General features: G+C 38.5%; 1 protein-coding gene across 1 annotated transcript in view; it reads right to left on the bottom strand.

Annotated features, from left to right (window-relative positions):
- The window catches only part of STAT4 (signal transducer and activator of transcription 4), a 108,763-nt gene extending 84,061 nt beyond the window's left edge, over positions 1-24,702 (bottom strand). Inside the window, exons 1-2 of the mRNA XM_066279217.1 lie at positions 24,575-24,702; positions 23,111-23,255 (exon numbers count right to left, since the gene is read on the bottom strand). Of these exons, the coding sequence (XP_066135314.1) occupies positions 23,111-23,255; positions 24,575-24,702 (273 nt within the window). The remainder of the gene's footprint in view (positions 1-23,110; positions 23,256-24,574) is intronic.
- Positions 24,703-25,451: the final 749 nt, after the last annotated feature.

The raw sequence follows: 25,451 nt of genomic DNA, 5'->3' as shown, positions 1-25,451 counted from the left end.
ATAATATACAAATCTTTGGGAATCCATCGCTGCTATTAGCAAAGCAACTCAAATTATGCCCTCCTTTTAAAGTGGCAAAGAATAATGAAATTCATATGTAAGATTGACACATAATTTTTATTTTGCACTACTTTGGTTAAAGAGTCTTCATCTTGGCTACACATTCTAATCACTTGAGGAGCTATAAGAAATAAAAAAAAAAAACCCTAATTGAAGAGAATCTTGGCTGGGGCTGATACCAGCTGATTTTTAAAGATATCTCTGGTGATACTAATAAATAGACGATGTTGAGAACACTGACTGAGGGGCACACTTTTCCATACATGTCTGATCATAAAATCACCTGGCTGCTCAGTCCACAATCAGCCCTGAGAGGTATCAAGAATTTTTAATCTTTTCAAGAAGATTGGAAGATAAAAAAGCACCAGTTTGTTTTGACAGAGAAGCACTCGTTTCTAATTCTTTAAGGCTGTCTGACTCCAAATTTCTCTTTCTATAGAGTTGCCATTGCTTCTAATTTACTGTCCACACAAAGGTAATTTGTCACGGGATTAATTTCCAGGCTTCCTGGGACATTACTTCGTGTCCTGAAAGAATATTTCTACAGCTTTTTAAAGACTGTATCTTTATTACTGTAAATCAATTCCCATCCATCTAAAGTAATTACAGCATATGATTAAGTGTTGGGATGAGTTGTTTGGACACCGAGAGCTGTGAGAGTGCCGAGGAGGAAGAAATCGATGTGTATTCTAATGACACGTAGAGAGGACTTGGGCTGAACTTGATGGATGATGGAAGAAAAGAGAAACTGCATCTTGAGCAGAGGACATGACAAGTCATGAGCAAAAGGTCTGTTCTAGAGATGCAAAACACCCATATTGTAAATTCACCATTGCTTATTTTTCATCTGATGCTTCTCCCTCCCCTTCATATTCCCAAATCTCATCCTGGACCTTCTCAATCAAAATTGGAAGTGGGAGACTAGAAATCTATATTTTTTAACAAGTTCTCTAAGTGACTTTTATAATGAAACACTAACTTAAGGAAATGAACTAGCTGAACAATTCAAGAGAAAGATAGATGACAGAATGTCCCAGAAAGAGAACCAAATGCGACAAACTGGCACTTCTGTCGACATAAATCAGGCGTACCATTTTTCATTTTGCAAACTGGCAAAGATGAATATACTTGGCACCCCTCAGGGTTGCTGATGAAACGAGTTTTTACACACGGCTGGTAGGAATGTGAATTGGTACATTGCTAAGAAACAGTTTAGCAATCCTTATTGAAAGGACTTAATATTTTTCCTACCCTTTGACATAGCAATTACACTTTTAGAAATTTATTCTAAGGCTGCAATCTCAACCTTGGCAATTTATCAGAATCACTTGTAAAACTTTTATGAACTACAGATTTCTGGGCCCCACTCCCTGGAGATTCTGACTCTGTAGATTTGGGGTGTGGTCTGGGAAGCTGAGTTTTGAAAATTCTCATGTAATTTGGGTTTATTTTTTAAAATTTCAAGTAATAGAGAAGTTAAAGATTGATGAGAGCCCCATTCTCCACTTTCTGTCCTCTGTGTGGGTAGTCACTGGATATGTGGTTTTGTGTCTTTTTTTTTCATTTGATAACATATGTTATAGCCAACATTCCACTTCTGTGTATTCAAATCTGATTATTTTAATAGTTGTATAGCATTCAAGAAAGTAATACAGTTTATTTAACCATGGTAGACAATTGAAGATAATTTTCACATTTTTGTTAACAAATACAATAAACATTCTTGTGTGAATAGCTATCTCTTACCTGTGTGAACATTTCTGTAGGATATTCAGATATGAAATTGCTGAATTAATATCACATTAACTTTGATACTGACAAATTGCTTTTCAAAATGGCTTTACCTATTGTGGAAGACATGCCTCACTGCTTACCAGAATCCCTGCTTTCCCTCTGACAGGATGTCCTTGGAGGTGGAAGCTCACCTAGAGATCACATTTCTGAGCATTTCTGGCATGGTTTCGGAGGCATGTAACTAGTTCGTGCTAATGGAATGCAGATACAGAGTGTCATTTCTAGGTCAACAAATCTCAGATGTGACTATGACTTCATGCTCTTTCTCTGTATCTCCTATCTCCAAAGAATTCAGGCTCCTTTGGAAAAGCCAAGCCACATTATGGAAGGAATCCGAATTCTTGAGTCAAAACAAAAAAGAAAGCCATCTACTCCTCTACAGAATAACCAACATTAGACTATTGTGCAAGATAAGTAAACTCCCATGGTCTAGTAATTTATTTAATACAGTAACTAGTGTAATCCTAATTAATATATCAGTTTATACTCATGTCACAGTAGGTATTTATTTATTTATTATTTATTTATTTATTTATTTTGTATTTTTCTGAAGCTGGAAACGGGGAGAGACAGTCAGACAGACTCCCGCCTGCGCCCGACCGGGATCCACCCGGCACGCCCACCATGGGGCGACGCTCTGCCCACCAGGGGGCGATGTTCTCCCCCTTCAGGGAGTCACTCTGCCGTGACCAGAGCCACTCTAGCACCTGGGGCAGAGGCCAAGGAGCCATCCCCAGCGCCCGGGCCATCTTTGCTCCAATGGAGCCTTGGCTGCGGGAGGGGAAGAGAGAGACAGAGAGGAAGGAGGGGGGTGGAGAAGCAAATGGGCGCTTCTCCTGTGTGCCCTGGCCGGGAATCGAACCCCGGTCCCCCGCACGCCAGGCCGACGCTCTACCGCTGAGCCAACTGGCCAGGGCCACAGTAGGTATTTATATTAAAAACAACAACTCTGCAAGAGATTTTGTTGCATGAAGTTAAGACCCACTGACCTAACAGAATAGTTATAAATATGAATAGAGTTTTTAAAAATTGGCATATTTACTTCACTGTTTATATTGGTGAAAAAGTTATAAATGTCAAATTAATAAGTGAATACAAATGATGCTAAAAAAAGATATTTAATGTTATGGAATCCCACTCCATGGTTGGTTGATTATTTAAATGAATGTATTAACCTTAGGAAGGAAGTTATACAACAATAAACATTTTTAAGTAAGTTAAAAATATATATGAGTAGAAACACTTGCAAGAAATGTACTATATTGTTAACAGTGGTTATCAGTTAAAGATGGAATCACAGATGATTTTTTCCTTTTTATTTATATTCTCTATATGTTATTGTATATGTATCACCTTTGTAATAAGAAAGTTCTTTAAAAATCAGTAGGTATAATATTAAATTACATTAGCAAAAAGATATAACCTATAGGAACTCAGAGATAAACCACTTATATGGCTTTTAATTTGTGTGGTTTGAGGTTTAACAGCTAATTAAAGTTGGGTACCTCCAAGAGGAGACCTGAAACCAAAGTAGTTCACATGCTTATTTAAAGACCTTACACAGAGCAGTTTGCAAACAAGTACAAATTTAATTGATTACCAAGGTTGACGATTAGCAACTATATGTACAGCTAAAAAGGGTTATAAACATGGGAAATAAATAGTCTCAAAAATCCAGTTTCTGTCTTGTAATGCATGAAGAACTATTCTTTTCAAACTAAGAACCAGAAGTTCTTTCATTCACTGATAAGTTTGTTCATTCATTTATAAGAGAACAATGAGAAAATGGGTAAGTTACAATGAGAAAATGGGTAAGTTACATCAGATCAACAAAAGAAGGGATTTCCTGATGACCATGTAGGTAAGACTTTGGAAAGGTTACGAAGTCTATTCATGCAATACCCTTCCCTAGAGATTTTAAATAACAGGAAACAGATTGTGGTGGTTCGGTTGTGGTTTTAAAAACCAAAAGATGGGACATTCTGGGTGCTCTTCTCTACCCTTTGACTTATTGTTTGTAGCTGAGAATGTAGAAAGGGAGAATGAATGGTGTGAGATACCAATTAATAAAGTGAAGAGTGATAATTGTAGCACTTAAAATGACAAAAGTTAGATGTGATATTTAAAATTTTATTGTACTTATACAGATGTAATAGAGTATAAATAGAAAATTAAGTGCCCGTTTCTAGAGATTTAAATTATGATATGTCCATCAGATATAAAGGACCTACATCAAAACACGGTAAAACATTGCCAAGACAAATTAGAGACATAAATTAATGAATGTCTTTTGTGGTTACCAGAAGCTGGAAGATGAGGAGGTAGTAGGAAGATGTTGGTCAAAGGGTATAAAGTTGCAGTTATGTAGAATGAATAAGCTAATAGATACGTACAGCATGATTACTATAGTTAATACTACTGTATTGGATACAGGAGATATGTTGAAAGTAGATTTGAAATGCTTTTATCACACATAGAAAATGGTAACTATATAAGGATATGATATGTTAATTAGCTAGATTGTAGTAATCATTTCATTATGTACATGTATATCAAATCATTATATTGTATACTTTAAATATATACAATTTAAATGTATGCAATATATAAAAGAAAAAAACTAAGTGTGTTTTTGTATCTTATTTAGTGATTTCTGCATTGGAGAATAAAAAAGGCAAGTTATAAGGTTACTATAACATTGCTATTAAAAACAGACAAGGACGAGGCCCTGGCCGGTTGGCTCAGTGGTAGAGCGTCGGCCTGGTGTTCAGGAGTCCCAGGTTTGATTCCCGGCCAGGGCACACAGGAGAGGCGCCCATCTGCTTCTCCACCCCTCCCCTCTCCTTCCTCTCTGTCTCTCTCTTCCCCTCCCGCAGCCGAGGCTCCATTGGAGCAAAGATGGCCCGGGCGCTGGGGATGGCTCCTTGGCCTCTGCCCCAAGCGCTAGAGTGGCTCTGGTCGCGGCAGAGCGACGCCCTGGTGGGCAGAGCATCGCCCCTAGTGGGCGTGCCGGGTGGATCCCGGTCGGGCGCAGGCGGGAGTCTGTCTGGCTGTCTCTCCCCATTTCTAGCTTGAGAAAAATACAAAAAAAAAAAACCCAGACAAGGACGACCTAATCTGTGGTAGTGCCGTGGATAAAGCGTTGACCTGGACCGCTGAGGTCGCTGGTTTGAAACCCTGGGCTTGCCTGGTCAAGCACATATGGGAGTTGATGTTTCCTGCTCCTCCCACTTTCTCTCTCTCTCTCTTTCTCTCCCTCTCTTCCTCTCTTCTCTAAAATAAATAAATAAAATCTTAAAAAAATTTTTTAACTTAAAAAAAAGACAAATATGGTAATAGAAAAAGATATATTTGCCAAATAGATGCAAACCTCTGTATAAAATAGCCAATCATTTGGCAGTATGTAAAAACCAAACAGTTTATCTCAAGAATATAAAAATTGTTGAATATAAGAAAATCTACATCATCTATCATAAATACGAATTTAAGTATACAAGTATGTAATTATTTTAATAGATTCAGAAAAATCATTTGATAAGATGCATTATTCATCAAGATTTCCAAAAGTCTCTACAAACCAGGGTTATAAGGGGATTTCCTTCACAGCATAAACTTATGGCAGGCATTATCTTAGTAAAACATTTCATGTTCTATGACAGCTTTGCTTCAAATGATAATAAAATACCTAACTGATAAGGGAAGAACACTAAGCATCAAATTAGGAAGGGAAAAATCAACTTCTTATTTGCAGATGATATGATTATCTAGAGAAAATAAAAAAGGATCTTAACGAAGTTACAATCAATAAGAGTGTTCAGGAAGATTTATATTCAAACATCAGTATTTCTATAGACTAGCAATATTCATACCAAAACTATAATAGAAAAAAATTGCCACTGAAAATATCAATAAAGTGTTACAAAAAACCCAAAAACTAGGGATAAATATAAAAAAAAGATATGCTATAACTTTTGGGGGAAAGTTTAAAAGGACTTTAGCAGTATGTAAAAACCAAACAGTTTATCTCAAGAATATAACAATTGTTGAATATAAGAAAATCTACATCATATATCATAAATATGAATTTAAGTATACAAGTATGTAATTATTGTAATAGATTCAGAAAAATCATTTGATAAGATGCATTATTCATCAAGATTTCCTGATGAATAAAAGGACACTGAAGGACACAAAAGAAGACTTGAAAAAATATAGTGACAAACTATTTCACTGATAAAAAGATACAATATCATAAAAATATCGTTCTCTCAAATTAATATATAAATTTAATTCCAATAAAAATCCTAGCATAGCCTGACCAGGCAGTGGAGCAGTGGATAGAGCGTTGGACTGGGATGCGGAGGACCCAGGTTCGAGACCCCGAGGTCACCAGCTTGAGCACAGGCTAATCTGGTTTGAGCAAAGCTCACCAGCTTGGACCCAAGGTTGCTGGCTTGAGCAAGGGGTCACTAGCTCTGCTGTAGCCCCACGGTCAAGGCACATATGAGAAAGCAATCAATGAACAACTAAGGTGTCACAATGAAAAACTAATGATCTGTCCCTGTCTATCCCTCTCTCTGACTCTCTGTCTCTGTTAAAAAAAAAAAGTCCTAGCATAAAATTTTATAAACATATAATACTAACCCTAAAATTTACATGGAAGACAAAAGGACAAAAATAACCCAGTAATTTTGAAGAACAATTTGGGTAATTTGGCCCTATCAAATATCATGACTTATTATAGCAATAGCAATTTAAGAGTGTGATACTGGTGCAGGTGAAAAGACAAATAGATCAATAAAACATAATAGCAAGACCTAAAATCATACCTGTGTATATAGAAAAAAATTGACATATTAAAAATTAGTGGGCTTACTCTGAATTATTCAATATATGGTGTTGGAAAAATTGGCTATTTTTGTAGAAAATAAAACAAAATTAAATTCCTAATTTACACAAAAATATTAAGCCTTAAACATGAAGAGTTGCTCAATTTGAATAGAAATCAGAGAAATTCAATAATAATGAAATATTCATTTCACAACTATAACTTGATAAAAATTAGGTCTGAAAATGACAAGTATTGATAAAGAAGTACTAAAACTATAACCTTTATGCAATGCTGGACAAAAAATAAATAGCCTAAACTGCTTTGAAGAGTCATGTGCTCATATCTCAGTGTAGACAATGCTCATATGCTAACAACTCGCTTTTTAGAGATCACCTAGAACAGTGCTTTAAAACTGCAGGTTATGACCCATTAACAGTTATTAAAATTAATTTAGTGAACAAAGAACAAAAGGAAAGAGGGAAGAAAAAGGAGAGGAAAATGACGATGTATCACAGGTTGGAAAGCAGTTAAAGTTTCAATTATTTTTTAAGAGGAGGGGAGATAGTGAGGCAAACTCCCACATGCACCCCAACTGGGATCCACCTTGCAACCTCGTCTGGGGCCTATGCTCAAGTACCAAGCTATTTTTAGCACCTGAGGCTGATGCACTTGAACCAACAAAGCTAACCTCAGCCCCCAGAGCCATGCTTGAACCAATTGAGCCACTGGATGTGAGGAGGGGAAAAGGAAGAAAAGGGGGAGAAGAAGGGGTAGAAAAACAGATGGTTGCTTCTCTTGTGTGCCCTGACCGAAATTGAACCCAGGATGTCCATATGCCGATACTCTATGCACTGAGCACCAGCCAGGGCTGCTATTAATTTTTTTTAATGGATATTTTATGTTCATGGATTGGAAGGCTTAACATTAGCAAGATGTCAATTTTTCTTAAAATTACCAATTCAATACAATTTCGATGTAAATCTCAGCAAGCTAGTATTGATATTTACATAAAAATTCAAAGGATCAAAAATATCAAGACAATTCTGAAAAACAGAGTTTGTGGACATTTACTACCACATACCAGGACTTACTACAAATGCATGGTAATTAATTGAAATATGGTATTGGTGCAAGCAGAGACAAATAGGCCAATAGACTAGAGAGAGTCATATAAACACAAGTCAAAGTGTCACTGAATTAAGAAGGGATACTCATTTAAGTAAATGGTCCTGAGTCAGTTGGATATCCATACTGAAATATTCTGTCTTGACCCCTACCTCACACCAGGCACAAAAATCAATTCTACATGGATCACAGTCCTCAGTGTGAAGGGTTAGACCATAAAGATTTCAGGAGAAGCATAGAAGAATATTTTTTTATGATGTAGGACAAGCAAAGATTTCTTAAACAGAACACAAAGAGCAGTAACAATTTTTAAAAAGATTAAAAATTGGATCTTGTTGAAATTTCAAACTTTTGTTTATCAGAAGACATTATTGAGAGGAACATGGAAAGGCAAGCCACACTGTGGGAGAAGATATTTTTAATAGATGTATTTGACAAAAGCACGTTCAGAATATATAAAGAAATACAAACCAATAAAACAAAAACAGAAATTGCTGGTTTCAGCAAGAAAATGTTATAATCTAAATTGCGTTTATGCCTTCTTAACTGCATTTGCAATAATGACATGATATTTGCTCAGTTTAGTTAGGGTTACTTATAGCAGAAAGGCAGTATCCACATTTCAGTGTCAGCTCACCTCTTAATTTATTTGTTAGTTTTTACCACATGGTAGAATAATTTATTAGAACAAATTCCATGATATGTCATATAAAATAATGACTTTCTGAAAGACACCCTTAGACCACCTGAGGACAAACACAGAGGAGCCTCTGTGAACTCTTATCAAACAGGACATTGAGCCCCTAGCTGGCACATGCTGGGATGCCAAGACGAATGTACTCAGGGAAGTCAGGGCCTTGTGGAGGAGACAGGCAAGCATTTAGGCATATTAGTTCCAGGAACTCCCCATTAGCTTCCTACTCCTGCCACTTAGAATTGATGAAACTCGTCTTGTTATCCCACTTCCCTCTCCAGACGTAATCTTCATTATGCACAGATATCCATGTAATGATCCACACTAATACCATCAAGTTCTCTCTCATTTCTTGCTCTCTCACACATTTCATATCCACTCATTCATTTCCATATCAATTCTTTTCCAAAATTATTTCACAACACCAGAACATTATTTTCATCTCTATTGCCATTGCCTAACTCAGTATCCTATTTTCTTTTCCTTAAATTGTTGAAATAATGTTCAAACAGGTCACCATGCCTCCATTTTCACCTCTGCTGCACTAACTTTATTGCCGTGAAGTTTCTATCTCTGCCTCTGTCTCTATCTCTATCTATCTCTTTCTCTGGGAAGACTTTTTGTTGTTCAAGGAAAGAAATATAAGAATCTACAGGAGGAGATATGGTGAATTGAGGAGTGCTGAGCTATTGAGAACAAATGAGATATTTATTTTTTTCCAACATACATCATGACAAAGATGAGGTAAGTTATGGAAGCATGGAAAGTATAAAAAGCAGCTAGCTGTTTAAAAAAGTTTGATATGGTACTGCTTATTTTCTTATTCTCATATATTTTTACTGAGATGTAATAGAAAATAGGCAAGTTCTTGAGTTTGTAGAGACACAGAAGGGTCTTCTCATTTTTTTATACCAACATAGTTCTTAATTACCGGCACCACATTAGCACATCATGTTTACTTAGAAGCCCACTCTGCAACTGGGAGTGCGATTGCTATGTTTTTGATCAAAGTAGCCAATCAAATGATTATAGTAACAGAGTGCTGATGTCAACCAGACTTTGACACACACTTCAGCGAGAGTCAGTATTCAGGGAAGGGACAAATCTCTGTTGACTTAAGCAATAAACTGCTAGACTCATAGATACAGAGAACATTTGGACGCTTGCCAGATAGGAAGGGGAGTTGAGAGAATGAATGAAAATGGTGAAGGCATTAAGAAATACAAAATTGAGCCTTACTAGGTGGTGGCGCAGTGGATAGAGCATCAGACTGGGACATGGAGGACCCAGGTTTGAAACTCCAAGGCTGCTGGCTTCAGCACGGGCTCACCTGCTTGAGCACATGGGATCACGGGCTGGAGCAAAGGGTCACTCAGTCTGCTGCAGCCCCCGCCCCGCGAGATCAAGGCACATATGAGAAAGCAATCAATGAACAACTAAGGTGCCGCAACAAAGAATTGATGCTTCTCATCTCTCTCCTTTCTTGCTTGTCTGTCCCTGTCTATCCCTCTATCTCTCTCTCTCTGTCTCTGTCACACATAAAAAAAGAAAGAAATACCAATTGGTAGTAACAGAATAGTCATAGGGATGTAAATTACAGTATAGGGAATGTAGTCATAATATTCTAATGATTATGCATGGTGTTAGATGGGTGATTTATTGAGATGATCACTTAATGAGTTATGTAATGTCTAATCACTAGGGTGTATATCTGAAACTAACATAATGTATGTCAACTATAATTCTAAAAATTTTTTAATGATTAAAAAGTAATAAACTGTTACAAAAGACTGAACATGGAGGTAGGCTTAGATACGATGAATATGCACAAATAGTTCATGAATACAATTTCAAGTGGGTGGGATCTTGAGTTGATCATACTGGACTTTCAGTCTCGTATCAGGTGCACTAGACCAGAAACTTTGCAATAACCCATCTGCCTTCTGTTGTCTATTCCAAATTGTGCAGCAAACAAAATCTTGACAAGTAATTCGCATTTTCTCTTACATGACACAATATGCGGGTCTCTGAACCTACATAATATGAGCATTGTGATATTGGCATCGGGTAATTATCTCAGAGGAAAACAGATTCTGGGTGTGTGTTGGGGACTTGTGGAAACAACTGTGGAGTGAAGGGCAAACCGGCTGCTGCTGTGCACAAAACAAAAGGACCCGACAGTCTGACCAGGTGGTGGCGCGGTGGATAGAGCGTCGGACTGGGATGCGGAAGGACCCAGGTTCGAGACCCCGAGGTCGCCAGCTTGAGCGCGGGCTCATCTGGCTTGAGCAAAAAGCTCACCAGCTTGGACCCAAGGTCGCTGGCTCCAGCAAGGGGTTAATCAGTCTGCTGAAGGCCCGCGGTCAAGACACATATGAGAAAGCAATCAATGAACAACTAAGAAGTCGCAACGCGCAACGAAAAACTAATGATTGATGCTTCTCATCTCTCTCCGTTCCTGTCTGTCTGTCCCTGTCTATCTCTGCCTCTGTAAAAAAAAAAAAAAAAAAAAAAAAAGGACCCGACAGATCGGATCCTCCATTCAGCTCTTTCCGAGTTAACACCAAGTGGCTGCATCACAGGTTGAGGTCACCTCTTCACCTCTCTTGTGTGCAGTGTACAAAGAGAAGGAAGAAAAGTGAACTGAGGAAACAGTATGAGTTAGAGGGTAAGCTCTGGCAGAGCTAGAGTGGCTCCATAGGTGTCTTGTTTTGTTTTGTTTTAATGAGAGGAGGGGAGGCATAGACAGACTTCTGCATGCACCCTGATCAGGATCCACCCAGCAAGTCCACTAGGGGGGCAGAGGCTCTGCCCATCTGAGGCTCTGCTTCATTGCTCAGCAACTGAGCTCTTCTTAGCAACTGAGACAGAGGCTATGGAGCCGTCCTCAGTGCCCAAGGCCAACTCGCTTGAGCCAATCGAGCCATGGCTGTGGAAGGAGAAGAGAGAGAGAAAGAAAGGAGAGGAGTGGAGAAGCAGGTGGTTGTCTCTCCAGTGTGCCCTGACCAGGAGTTAAAACCAGGACTTCCACATGCTGGTGGACACTCTACCACTGAGGAAATGGGCCAGGGCAGCTCACTAGTTAAAGCAACTATTTTTCCCCCTGGTATTGCAAAAATGTGTTTCAAATCCTCCAACTTATGTTCAAAATCTCATTTCACCTGATACTCAGAACTAACAATAAGGTTTTTACAGAGTGGCAAGAAGAAACCCACCACTTGCTCAACTTTTAGGAGCTTTCAGCTCCAACCTGTATTTTTGTTTCGGTAAACCCAAACAAACTCTGAGAAAGAGGCCACCCTGGTGCCTGTGATAGAGTATGTGAAGTGTGGGTTACACTTGCACACGCCCCCTCATCCGCCAAGTTCAAAACTCTCACTGAGAGAGTCATCACTCTGGTCAGTGAAAAAATGCTCTGTAGGTAGTTGAATAACCACAGAGTTAACACCAAAACCCTGAATGCGACCTTCTATCTGATGGAGATTTTTTTTTCTATAATCAGACAAGTATGTTGATGCCTGTTTTTCCTTATTTCCCCAACACTAATTTTTGAAGAGTAACCATAGAAGTTCCTGTAAGTTATAAATAAAAACATAGGAGATGTGAATTCTTCAGACTGTAGGCCTCATGACTTCTCCAGTTGGATTCTTAGTGCTCAAAATTTGAAAACATAGTGAGGACTCATTAAATATTTGTTCATTAAATAAGAAGATTTGCTATATGATATTTATAAAATATAATACAAAGTGACACAGGAAATATAAAAACAAAGAGATGAATTCATTTTCCAGTTAGTAAATGGTAACAAAAAGAAAGCCACACAATAAAATGTCAAGATGAAAAAACAGTAAGTGGATTAAAGAAAGGATGCTTTATATTGATCTTTTAAAAAGGTTAAGTCACCAATATTACCTTGTATTTATGTTCCTCACAACACAGGAACAAACAGATAAAGCAAAAACTTGTAGAAGTTTAGGAGAAGTGATAAATCCACAGTAATAGAAAGACTTCAGTATATTGCTCTTAAAAATCTATCAGATCTCTCTGATTCCTTCTTGACTAATAAGAGTTCATTTGTCAGCCGGAGTGAGCTTTTTAAAAACAACCAATCTGACTTTGGGTGATGGGTATGCAACATAATTGAACGACAGGATAACCTGGACATGTTATCTTTGAATATATGTATTCTGATTTATCGATGTCACCCCATTAAAAAAATAAAATTATTTTTAAAAAAACAACAAAAAACCCCCAGTTCAAATAGTTAACATATTATAGAATTGTACACTTGAAACCTATATAATTTTATTAATCAATGCCACCCCAATATATTCAATTAAAAATTAAGCCCCATGTCAGTCTATTATAACATTTTGTTTTAATTGCCTTCTCTCTTTAGGAAAAAACAAACAACAGCAACAAAACACTTGCACCTTAAAGCCAGAAGCAGAGATGTTTTGAAGGCTGGCTTAGGCCTTGCCCTACTATGAATGGCCAGTGCAGGGAAGGGCATCTTTCTGTCTGCAAAGGGAGCTCATTATAATATAAGTGTTATCAAAAGCAAATAGAGATTTTTGTTAATTAAAATGAAAGACGAATGATTTGAACAAAAATATAATCAGTTCATGTCACACCGTTGCTCAGATTTCTCAATGACTCACTTTTACACTCAGATTAACACTCAGATTCCCTACCAAGGCTCACAAGCTTCTTTGTAAGTTGGCCTCAGCCCACCTCTTTGATATCACCATCTTTTTATATTATGTTTTAGATGTAAAAACCACAATTTGTCTTATAACTGCAGATTTGTCCATTTAATAGATATTATTTGAATTTTTTTCTATCTTATTTTGTACTTTCAATCTTTTATACACTCTATTCCACTCGATGTAGAGGTATTTCTGAAATTTCACTATGCATGTTTAACGTGTGTTTAATTTCCTTTGGTATTCCTTCCATGGGTATCTTTGTGGTGAGCCTTGAATTTTGTATAACAGCTCAGCTGAGTACAGAATTTTAAGTTGATGAATGTTGTATTCCAGCTCTGTGAAGAAATGATTCTAGTCTTCTCTATTCTTACTCTTTTAAATTGCTTTCAGTTTATCTCTCATTTTTGTGTAGGAATACATTTTGTTCTCTCTTGCTACCTTTAGAATATTTTCTTTCTTTTTGTAGTTTATTTTTCTTTCTCATGCTTGGGATCTGTATTTCTAGAATCTAAGAAAGTGTGACAGCTTCCCTGCCAAGTCCTACTTATAGTTCTGTGTATAGTTTAAATATTTTCTGGCTGTAAAAAATTCTCCTTAATTTGGGATAAGCTTATCTATGCATTTAAACATCTGTTATATTTTCTCTAGACTTTCTCTGTATTTTTTAGTGGCTTTACCTTTAAACCCAGTTAGAAATAAAAGTCAAAACTTGAATTATGGACTATTCAGATATAAATAATGAGGTCACTACATATTAAGTTTACAAAGATACCCCTCAAATATGTGTAAGGTTAAATTTGTTTGTTAGAAAAAAGGACTAAAAATAAATGTAGTAAGCACTTGAGTAAAGAAATTAGAAAAAAAACCAAAGGATTAAAATGAATAAATAAAATGGATACACCCCCAGATTGGTGCATGACAGATGATCATAATACATGTGGGGCAAATATATGAAGCCAGAACTCTTACTCTACTGGGAGTGTGTAAACTGGTATAACCATTATGGAAAACAATTTTTGGCATTATCTAGTAGAATTAAAGATGTACACACGACACAATTCAACAATTCCAGTCCTAGGTATATTTCCTAGGGAATTTCATGTACATGTATACCAGGAACCTCACACAAGACTGTTCAGACCAATACTGTATGAATCAGCAAAGAAATACTGTGACAACCCAAGTGCCCGTCAACAGTAACATGGATAAACTGTGATATATTCACACAATGGAATACCATGTGGCAATGAAAATGAATAAACTACTGTTACACCCATCAACACGGTTGAATCTCAGGAACTATGTTGAATGAAGAAGGCAATAAAAAATAAATATGACCAGTGATGGTGCAGTAGGTAAAGCGTCAACCCAGAACACTGGAGTCGCTGGTTCAAAGTTCCGAGGTCACTATCTCTGAGTATAAGCTCATCAGCGCAGGGTCACTGGCTAGAGCAGGAAATCATCCACACAATCCTAAAACTTGCCAGTTTGAGCCCAAAAGGTTGCTGGCGTAAAACACCCAAGGTCTCTGGCTTCAGGAAGGGGACACTGGCTTGGCCCTAATCAAGACATGTAGGAGAAACAACGTGCAACTAAAGTGAAAGCAACTACGAGTTGACGCTTCTCACTCTCTCTCTCTCCCTTCCTGTCTCTCTTACTCTCTCTTTTTCTCAAAAAAAGAGAATAAATTTAGTGTGATCCTATCTATGTGAGGTTTTGTAACTTGCAAACCTATGTACTACATTTTCTAGAGATGCCATATATGTAATAAAACTGTAACAAAAAGAGAGAGACTGGATGGAGATAATGCAGAATGGAGCTAGAGCAGGGACAGAAGAGGCTTTAAAAATACTGGTAGCCTCACCCCTGTTAGATTAGCTATTATCAACAAGACGGGTAATAGCAAATGTTGGAGAGGCTGTGGAGAAAAAGGAACCCTCATTCACTGTTGGTGGGACTGTAAAGTAGTACAACCATTATGGAGGAAAGTATGGTGGTTCCTCAAAAAACTGCAAATAGAACTACCTTATGACCCAGCAATCCCTCTACTGGGTATATACCCCAAAACTTCAGAAACATTGATACGTGAAGACACATGTAGCCCCATGTTCATTGCAGCACTGTTTACAGTGGCCAAGACATGGAAACAACCAAAAAGCCCTTCAATAGAAGACTGGATAAAGAAGATGTGGCACATATACACTATGGAATACTACTCAGCCATAAGAAATGATGACATCAGATCATTTACAGCAAAATGGTGGGATCTTGATAACATTATAAGGAGTGAAATAAGCAAATCAGAAAAAAACAAGAAATACATGATTCCATACATTGGTGGAACATAAAAATGAGACTAAGAGATATGGACAAGAGTGTGGTGGTTACCAAGGGTGGGGGGGGAGGGAGGACATGGGAGGGAGGGAGGGAGAGTTAGGGGGAGGGGGAGGGGCACAGAGAACTAGATAGAGGGTGACGGAGGACAATCTGACTTTGGGCTAGGGGTTTGCAACATAATTTGATGACAAAATAACCTAGACATGTTTTCTTTGAATATATGTACCCTGATTTATTAATGTCATCCCATTACCATTAATAAAAATTTATTTAAAAAAAAAATACATAATAAAAAAAAAAAAAAAATACTGGTAGCTACTAGTATAAATGTCAATAGCAGCCTGCACTGCAGCCTTCTAGCTACATGTACAGGGGTGGGAAAAAGTAGGTTTACATTTGTGAGAACATGAAACAGAGCTTATTCCTGTATTATTATTTACTTATTAATTAATTATTATATTATTTCCAGGCAAACAACTGTAAATATAAAATGTATGGAATGACACTATCAACTATTAATATGATTATATCTAGGTAGGTTTTGGACTATTTTATATTTTATTTGCATTTTTCTTTTTTTAAATTTTTTTATTCAGTGAGAGGAGGGGAGGCAGAGAAAGACTCCCGCATGCACCCTGACTGGGACCACCCAGCAAGCCCACTAGAGGGTGATGCTCTGCCCATTTGGGGTGTTACTCCATTGCTCAGCAACTGAGCTCTTCATAGAGCCTAAGGTGGAGGCCATGGAGCCATCCTCAGTGCCCGGGGGCCAACTTGCTCCAATTGAGCCATGGTTGCAGGAAAGGAAGAGAGAGAGAGAGAGAGAGAGAGAGAGACAGAGAGAGAGAGAGAGGCGAGAGGGGAAGGGGTGGAGAAGCAGATGGGTACTTCTCCTGTGTGCCCTGACTGGGAATCGAACACAGGACATCCATACGCCAGGCTAATGCTCTACCACTGAACCAAATGACCAGGGCCACATTTTTCTATATTGCTTCAATTTTTATTATGAATATGTGCCTATTTTTGTACATCATTTTATCTGAGGGAGAAAGACAAAAAGAAGGTTGTTATAGACTAAACATTTGTGTCTCCCCAAATGCATATGCTAAAATTCTAACCCCTAATATGATGGTATTAAGAGGTAGAGCTTCCGGGAAGTGATTGGGTCATGAGGTTCATCATGATAGAGACCTCATAAGTGGGAGTAGTGTCCTTATAAATGAGACAGCAGAGAACTCTTTTCCCCCACCCATCCACTGTGTAAGGTTATAGTAAAAAAAATAGCCATTTATGAACCAGGAAGCTAAATCAGACATCAAATCTGCCAGTGCCTTGATCTTGGACTTCTTAGCATCCAGAACTATGAGAAATAAATGTCTCTTTAAAACCCACTCATAAATTAAAATTTTGTTATAGCAGCTCAAGCAGACTGAAAGACAGGGAGGAAGGTGAACAGAAAAAGAGGTTTGCAATAGGAAGTCCAAGAACAAAGATCCAAGTTAGGTACTTACATAAACGGGTTATAAACTCATGCCCACACAAAAACTTGCACATAAACATTAATGGCAGCTTTATTCATAATTGTCTAAAATGAATAAACAAATTATTGTAATACTCTAGTTCCCACTTTTTCATGAGGGGTATGTTATGACACCTGATAGATGCCTGAGATCACAGAGAGGATTGAACCCTACATATACAACTGTAAGATGAAAATATCATTAATCAAAAATGCATTTTATACACCTAACATCATAACTTAGTCTATACTACCTTAAAGATGCTCAAGACACTTACACTGGCCTACAGTTGGGCAAATCACCTAATACAATGAATACACTGTAGAGTGTTGGCTGTTTACCCTTGTAGTCGTGTGGCTGACTGGGAGCTACAGCTTCTTAACACTGTCCAGCATCACAAGAGAGTATTGTCTTGTATATTGCTTGCCCAGGAAAAGATAGAAATTCAAAATTTGAAGTACGTTTTCTACTGCATGCATGTCCTAAGTCAAAAAATCCTAAGACAGGCCCTGGCCGGTTGGCTCAGCGGTAGAGCTTCGGCCTGGTGTGCGGGGGACCCGGGTTTGATTCCCGGCCAGGGCACATAGGAGAGGCGCCCATTTGCTTCTCCATCCCCCCCCCTTCCTCTCTGTCTCCCTCTTCCCCTCCCGCAGCCAAGGCTCCATTGGAGCAAAGATGGCTCGGGCGCTGGGGATGGCTCCTTGGCCTCTGCCCCAGGCGCTGGAGTGGCTCTGGTCGCAGCAGAGCGACACCCCGGAGGGGCAGAGCATTGCCCCCTGGTGGGCAGAGCATCGCCCCTGGTGGGCGTGCCAGGTGGATCCCGGGTCAGGCGCATGCGGGAGTCTGTCTGACTGTCTCTCCCCGTTTCAAAAAAAAAAAAAATCCTAAGACCAACCATCCTAAGTGGGCAATGTTTGTATTGTTTTCTTCTTTATGTACATACTTATGATAAAGTTTAATTTATAAATTTTAGGCACAAAAAGAGATGAACAGCACTAACTAATAATAAAATAAAATAATGACAACAATACGCTATAATAAAAAGTCATGTAAAGGTGATCTCTCTCTTGCACACAAAATATCCCATATTGCTATACTCAACTTTTCACTTAAAAGAAGCACTTTATGGCTTCTTTTTTTGTCATATATGAATCACCACCATCACCCAACTCTTGTGCTTTGGGGCCACTGTTAAGTGAAATGAGCTCTCCTGGAACATAAGCCCTGCCATTCCCGACAGTAGAGGTGGATCGAAGAAGCCGTCTATGTAAGGGATGGGCAGTGCGTTCAGCGTGGAGAAGGTGGACAGAGGGAGAGTTCACATCCAGAGCAGGCTGGAGTAGGACATGCGAGGTGTAACTATGCTGCTCAGAATGGGAGGCACACAATTTAAAACTTACGGATTATTTATCTCTGAATTTTCTGTGTAATAGTAACTAGAGGTATCTGGAACCACAGAAAGGGAAACTGGTTACTACTGTAGTGTATCCCGATAGGTTCATCTCTTGTAACAAATGTGTGCGATAATAATGTCCTGTGATAATAATAGGAGAAACTGAAGAGAGGGGATTGGAGAGGGAGTATATGAGAACTTTCTGTCCTTTCTGCTTAACTTTTCTGTAAAACTAAAACTGCTCCAACAAAATAAAGTATATTATTTTAAGTCCAAAAACAGGTTAAAGAATTCTTGAAATATCTGGGGCATGTATTTATTTTTAGCAAATCCTAACCTAGCCCTTAACACAGGCTTTCAGCTAGAAAGCGTAAATACCTTGCTGTGGAACACACAGAGAGTGAGTCCCAGAGCCAGGATCCAACCTTCAGTCTTCGCTCCTGTCCCTGACCTGAGACGGCCACCCTTCGAGGGGTCAGGGGCTAGCTGGGTGGCCGTGTGCACAGCTGCCCTCCAGAGCTGGCCTTCACTCTCTGTTCAATTTGTTTAATTTGTCTTTTATAACAAGTCATTCTAAATTCTTATCAGAAGTAGGTGTAATATAAAATAGTAAATTTAAATATTGCAATTGGACACTTCAGTTGCTCTGTAAAGAACTAAAATAAATCTATCTTATATCTGCTTAGTTCTCCTGCTACTATATTGTTTGCTCTTTTTTTATTCTTTCTTTTTGTTTTTTTCTGCTTTAATAGTTAAAATTGATTGTATTTAAAATTCCAGAGGATGAAAATGCTTATTCCAGATAAGCACAGTGTCAATGATCTTTTAAAAGTTTCTTTTCTCCTTTTTTTTGGGGGGGGGGGTATTGTGTTTTATTAAAAAGACATGTCATAGAAAAAAAACACATGGGAATATGCAAGATTAAAAAAACCTATAAAATGCAAGTTTGTTTAGATGTAAGATCATAGTTGATGATATTCTTTTTGTTTGTTTGTTTTTTTGTTTTTTTATTTTTTATTCATTTTAGAAAGGAGAGAGAGAGAGAGAAGGGGGGAGGAGCAGGAAGCATCAACTTCCATATGTGCCTTGACCAGGCAAGCCCAGGGTTTCGAACCGGCGACTTCAGCATTTCCAGGTCAACGCTTTATCCACTGCGCCACCACAGGTCAGACCGATGATATTCTTTATTACTATCCTCTACTGTGTTCTGAATTAAATAAAGACCCAGTAAGTATAGTTTATAAAATAAAATATGCAGAAGAACAAAAAAGAGACAAGTGTTTCTGTCAATTCAAACTATCTTAATAAACCAAACTATGTTTTAAGTTCCCAGTTTGTCATAGAACTATACTGGGTACTAGAGGGAGGAGGAAAGTCACAAAAGGAGGTCAGGTTTTAACTGTCAAAGAGCCTGTGACCTGCTTAGACACATTCAGAATAGATGAGATACTGGTTATCTTGCAGCCAGTGCTCTGAGAAGGCTGAGAATAAGGGCTAATGTGCAAATGAAGGTTTCTTTGCTGTGAGGGGAACTCCACAGTTCCTCTAAGGATGGAGGGGAACTAGGTTGGAGGAAGAAGGATGGTAGAGCATGCCTAGCCATGGGACCATTGGGGTCAAAGGCTCAGAGTCATTCAAGAGTGGATGTGGTATGCAGCAAGGATGTTGAGGAGCTTGGGGCAGTTTGTCGGGAAAGGTCTGCAGAGGCAGATGCCAAATGGCCAGTGACATAAGCAGAAGAGTTTGTGGTTGAACTGAAATACAACTGGGAGGAGCTGAGATGTGACTCGGAGTTACTGTGAGCTCTCCTTGTAATCTGATACCCACCCAGAAAAAGATGGGCTGTACCCTTATTCCTAATTTATACTAAGAAGGTCCTGTTGTTTTCCCTATCAACAAGAATCATTTATTGAAAGCCATTTTTTTTTGCCAGAATAAACACCCCCGTCTTCTTTACAATTTCAAAAGGTAAGTAACAATCATTCTCAATTAGATAAAAAGATAAGGAAATTCAGAAAGATTAAGTGATTTGCCCATGGTTGCAGTTTGAGAGTCAGAATTTTCAAAGACCATGCATCATCCGTTTTACCCATCATTGCTCCTCTGGCAAAGTGTAAGACCATCCCTTCTAGGCCAGAAGTCAGCAAACTTTCCTATAGAGGGCAAGATCAATTTTCTGTGCTCACACACACACATACACAAACACACACAATCACATACACATTTCTATTTTAGACTTTGGGGGCCATACATTCTGTCACAACTATTCAACTCTGTGCCTGTGGTGCAAAAGCAACCATAGTCAATGTCTTATTAAAGGAGAATGGCTGTGTTCCTCTAAAATACAGAAATTTTCATTTCATATTTTCATGTCACAATATATACTGATATATTTTAATTAATTGATTGATTGATTCTCTTTCTTTTTTTTTTTTTTTCCCCGAAGCTGGAAACGGGGATAGACAGTCAGACTCCCACTTGTGCCTGACCGGGATCCACCCGGCACACCCACCAGGGGAAGATGCTCTGCCCACCAGGGGGTGATGCTCTGCCCCTCCGGGGCGTCACTCTGTTGCGACCAGAGCCACTCTAGCGCCTAGGGCAGAGGCCAAGGAGCCATCCCCAGCGCCCGGGCCATCTTTGTTCCAATGGAGCCTCGCTGCAGGAGGGGAAGAGAGAGACAGAGAGGAAGGAGAGGGAGAGAGGTGGAGAAGCAGACGGGCGCCTCTCCTGTGTGCCCTGGCCGGGAATCAAACCCGGGACTTCTGCACACCAGGCCGACGCTCTACCACTGAGCCAACCGGCCAGGGCTTTTTTTTTATTTATTTTTTTATTCATTTTAGAGAGGAGAGGGAGAGACAGAGGAGAGACAGAAGGGGGAGAGGAGCTGGAAGCATCAACTCCCATATGTGCCTTGACCAGGCAAGCCCAGGGTTTCGAACCGGCGACCTCAGCATTTCCAGGTCAACTCTTTATCCACTGTGCCACCACAGGTCAGGCTTGATTGATTCTCAATCACTTAAAAATATAAAAACCATTCTCAGTCATAGGCCATACAAAAATAGGCAGTGGCCACATTTGTCTTGTAGGTAGCAGTATGCCAACCGAGTTTAGGTTTACCAATTAGATCCCTAAGCTAACGAAGCCACGGTTAAATCTCTTATCTTCATAAGAAATAGTTGGCTTTACACCATGAAATGAAAGATCCTGTTATATTGACAATAAGCTATTTTTCTAGCCCCAGGTAAAGTTATTTGTAAGTTTGAAGGGGATTACAAGGGCAAAGTTGGCTCAGTGCAATTCAAACAGTAACAACAACAACAACAAAAATATATATGTCCTTCTCACAAATATCAGTAATATCAAACCCATTTCTTTTATAGTCTAAGTAAAATTTTCTTTAAAATATGGTCAGTGTAAGTTTAGGATTATAAGACTGCCTCCCTGAGAAAGGGCACGTGTACTTTTCACGGCACTGGGTAAATATCACAGCAGTCCGTCTTCAGAGTTCGTGTCAGCACCTCTGGGTTTAGCTCGGGATTAGCCTGCCCTTAATTATTTACGTCCTTGACTCACTTCATTTATTCATTTCTCTTTTAATCAATGAATATTACACACCTACTATGTCTAGCCTTGTGGTGGGTGCTGGAAATTCAAAGCTGAGTACTAAAGTCCCTGCCTCTAGGAGCTCACAGTTTGAGGGAGAAGACAAACACACAAATAATACTAATGGAGTATACATATCTGTGGTACAGATGTGTTCAGGTATCTAGGAACACAGACATGGGCTTTGCCTGGATGAACCTTTGGAAACGGGGGGCTAGAACGCAATAAAGAATATTTTTGAAGGAAATGAGAGTTGAACCAATCTGGAAAGCTCATACAACCTTGAAACCTCCATCTATGAATGAGAACTAACTCCAGATTGCTATATAAGAGGCAAGGTAAGGGAGGATGGATGATAGCGGTATCTTTCAAATCCTTGTTTCAGCACTGTCACATTTGATCCTGACTCTCAAATGGTCACAGGTAAATCACAAATGCCCTTCCCAGTCATAGTACATTGTAGATTCAAAATTTCATGAAAAACAAACATTGGGTAATGAACTAAAATTGAGCACAAAATTTTAAATGGTAAGATAATTCTGATTTTAGGCCCTGGCCAGTTGGCTCAGTGGTAGAGCGTCGGCCTGGCATGCAGAAGTCCCAGGTTCGATTCCCAACCAGGGCACACAGGAGAAGCGCCCATCTGCTTCTCCACCCCTCCCCCTCTCCTTCCTCTCTGTCTCTCTCTTCCCCTCCCGCAGCGAGGCTCCATTGGAGCAAAGATGGCCAGGGCGCTGGGGATGGCTCCTTGGCCTCTGCCCCAGGCGCTGGAGTGGCTCTGGTCGCAACAGAGCGACGCCCGGGAGGGGCAGAGCATCGCCCCCTGGTGGGCGTGCCGGGTGGATCCCGGTTGGGCGCATGTGGGAGTCTGTCTATCTCTCCCCGTTTCCAGCTTCAGAAAAATACAAAAAAAAGAGATAATTCTGATTTTATCCTATTAAATCTGCTTTGAAAAGAATATAGGGGTACATACTTGATTTTTAAAAATGAATTTAAGACTTAAAAATCTAAATAATGGAAAAAAGTAGAATGCATTCTCACCTGAAGGACTTTCCTAATTCTTTTTAGATTGTGAATCAAGAGCAGGTTTTTCTCTTTGGAAACACGACCTAACTGGTCATCCAGTTGTATTAACAAGTTTTGAAGAAGAATTGTTGCCATGGTTTCATTGTTAGAAGCTGCCTCCCTAAAAAACAAAAGTGTTGTTACACAGCAGAAAACAACTAAGTAAAATGTCTACCTTTTTACCACATCAATTTTAAAATAATAAATCTATTCCATAGTGATAAGCATTTAAAGATTTTACTAAATTGTACTCATAAAAAGATATTCTACATCACTAATCACTAGGGAAATGCAAATCAAAACACAAGGAAACACTGCTTCATATATATTAGGATACAATTATGGAAAACACAAAATAAGCATTGGTGAAGATGTGGAGAATCTGGGTCCCTTTGGCTTTTTGGTGGTGCAACCACTATAGAAACAGGATGAAGATTCCTCAAAATATAAACATAGAATTACATATCTATGTGTATTAGATATTTTTGTGTATCTTCTGAGTAGATACACCAAGGAATTGAAAACAGTGACTTAAAGACTTGAACAGATACTTGTACACCAATGTTCATAGCAGCTTTATTCACAATAGCTCAAAGGTAGAGACAACTCAAATGTTGGACGGATAAACAATCTACAACTTGTAAAAATTATTCAGCCTTAAAAAGGAAGGAAATTCTGATATATGCTCTATGAATAAATTGTGAAAAAAAATATATGTCAAGGGAAATCAGTCGGTCACAAAGGGACAAATATTGTGCGTTTATACTTATATGAGGAACCTAGAGTAGTCAAATTCTTGGAGACAGAAAAGAGAATGGTAGTTGCCAGGGGCCGGGCTGGAGAGAGAGCCGCGCTGTTGTTTAATGAGTACAAAGTTTCAGTTTGGGAAGATGAAAAGTTCTAGAGATCGACGGTGGCGACGGTTGCAAAACAGTGAGAATATACTCAATGCCACTAAACTGTATGCCTAAAAATGGGTAAAATGGTAAATTTTATGTTATTTCTATTACCACAATAAAAATTAGACAACTGTTTAAAGTAAAAAATAATTGAAGTCGTACAGGGTGAATAGAGCTTTAAAGACTGTAAGATATAGTAAGAAAAAAGATTTATGTACACTGAGTCTGTGATAGAGAATTGATATTAACAATAGATTTACTTCTTGGCTTTTTCATGTTTAAGAAGTTGTTGGGGTTTTGACTTACAGAAAAATAAAGCACTAGCACCTAATTAGGTTTTCATTTACAATAAGTGAATCCACAAGGAACAATGATTTTTCTCCTTTGAAAAAAGTTTCCCAAAACTTTGTAAAAGCTTTTGTTATCTGGAAAGAATGCACCTTTTAAGTGAAAAGTGAACCATAGAATAAATCCATATGGATAGAGTATAAATCATTTGTGCATCAACTACTAGGAGAAATACAATAATGTTTGATCCTACCAGTCCTGATTTTCAATCCACTGGGCCAGCAGATGTCGAATTTCCATAGGAAAGTTGTCATCATAGAATTGATCTACTTGTTCCAAAAATTTGATTTCTAACTGTTGGACTTGATTCCATTGAGACATGCTATAAAACAAGGGCTAATATTAGAGTTTAAAAATAATGCTAATAACTCTAGTACATCCTATTCTTTTCTTAGATTTCAAATAAAGACAATGTTGTCTATTAGTTAACTGAAGAAAAATTTATTTTACAGTCACTCACTTAAAAGAGAAAATGCTTTCAATGCAAAGATAAAGTGATTCTAAACTTTTCCATAAGTCATTCCTAATGAAGAATACAAGACTCTCCTTCTGGCCCCAAACCACTTTTTTCTTTGCTATAACAGAAACTCCTGTTCAGTCTTCTCTTGAGAGATTTCACTTCCCCTCAAGACCCTACTCCCATTCCACCCCCTCTGTCTATACCAGTGTGTATTTTGAACAGGATCCTTTCCTATCCCTTACTTCATCTGTACTATTAGACTCTAAGCAACTTAAAGACAAATAGCATTCTCAACTATACCTCCCTCAGATCCTTTCAAGGCTTTATGTGTGAGAATATCCAATAAAAGCTTCTTTTATATGAAATCGCTCAATCTTTTTGTCTTCCTTTCAGATTTGTCTGACTTCTAGAGTCAGCCTTATGCTTCCAGACTTCTAGTCTAATTTCGTCTTAGCTTTATGAAGAGTTTCATGCATGCATTCTTGTGAGCTCTAATTCTTTCATTCAAAATGTCTCTGAATTAATACATATTTTTATTTCTCTCTGTGATGATCCACTATGGCTGGGCAAAGCTTTTCAAGTCTACTTTTAATTAGTCTCTGATATGCCT

This window comes from Saccopteryx bilineata, chromosome 5, assembly GCF_036850765.1.
Source record: "Saccopteryx bilineata isolate mSacBil1 chromosome 5, mSacBil1_pri_phased_curated, whole genome shotgun sequence".
NCBI lineage: Eukaryota > Metazoa > Chordata > Mammalia > Chiroptera > Emballonuridae > Saccopteryx > Saccopteryx bilineata.
This window is presented reverse-complemented; position numbering and strand designations above follow the sequence as displayed.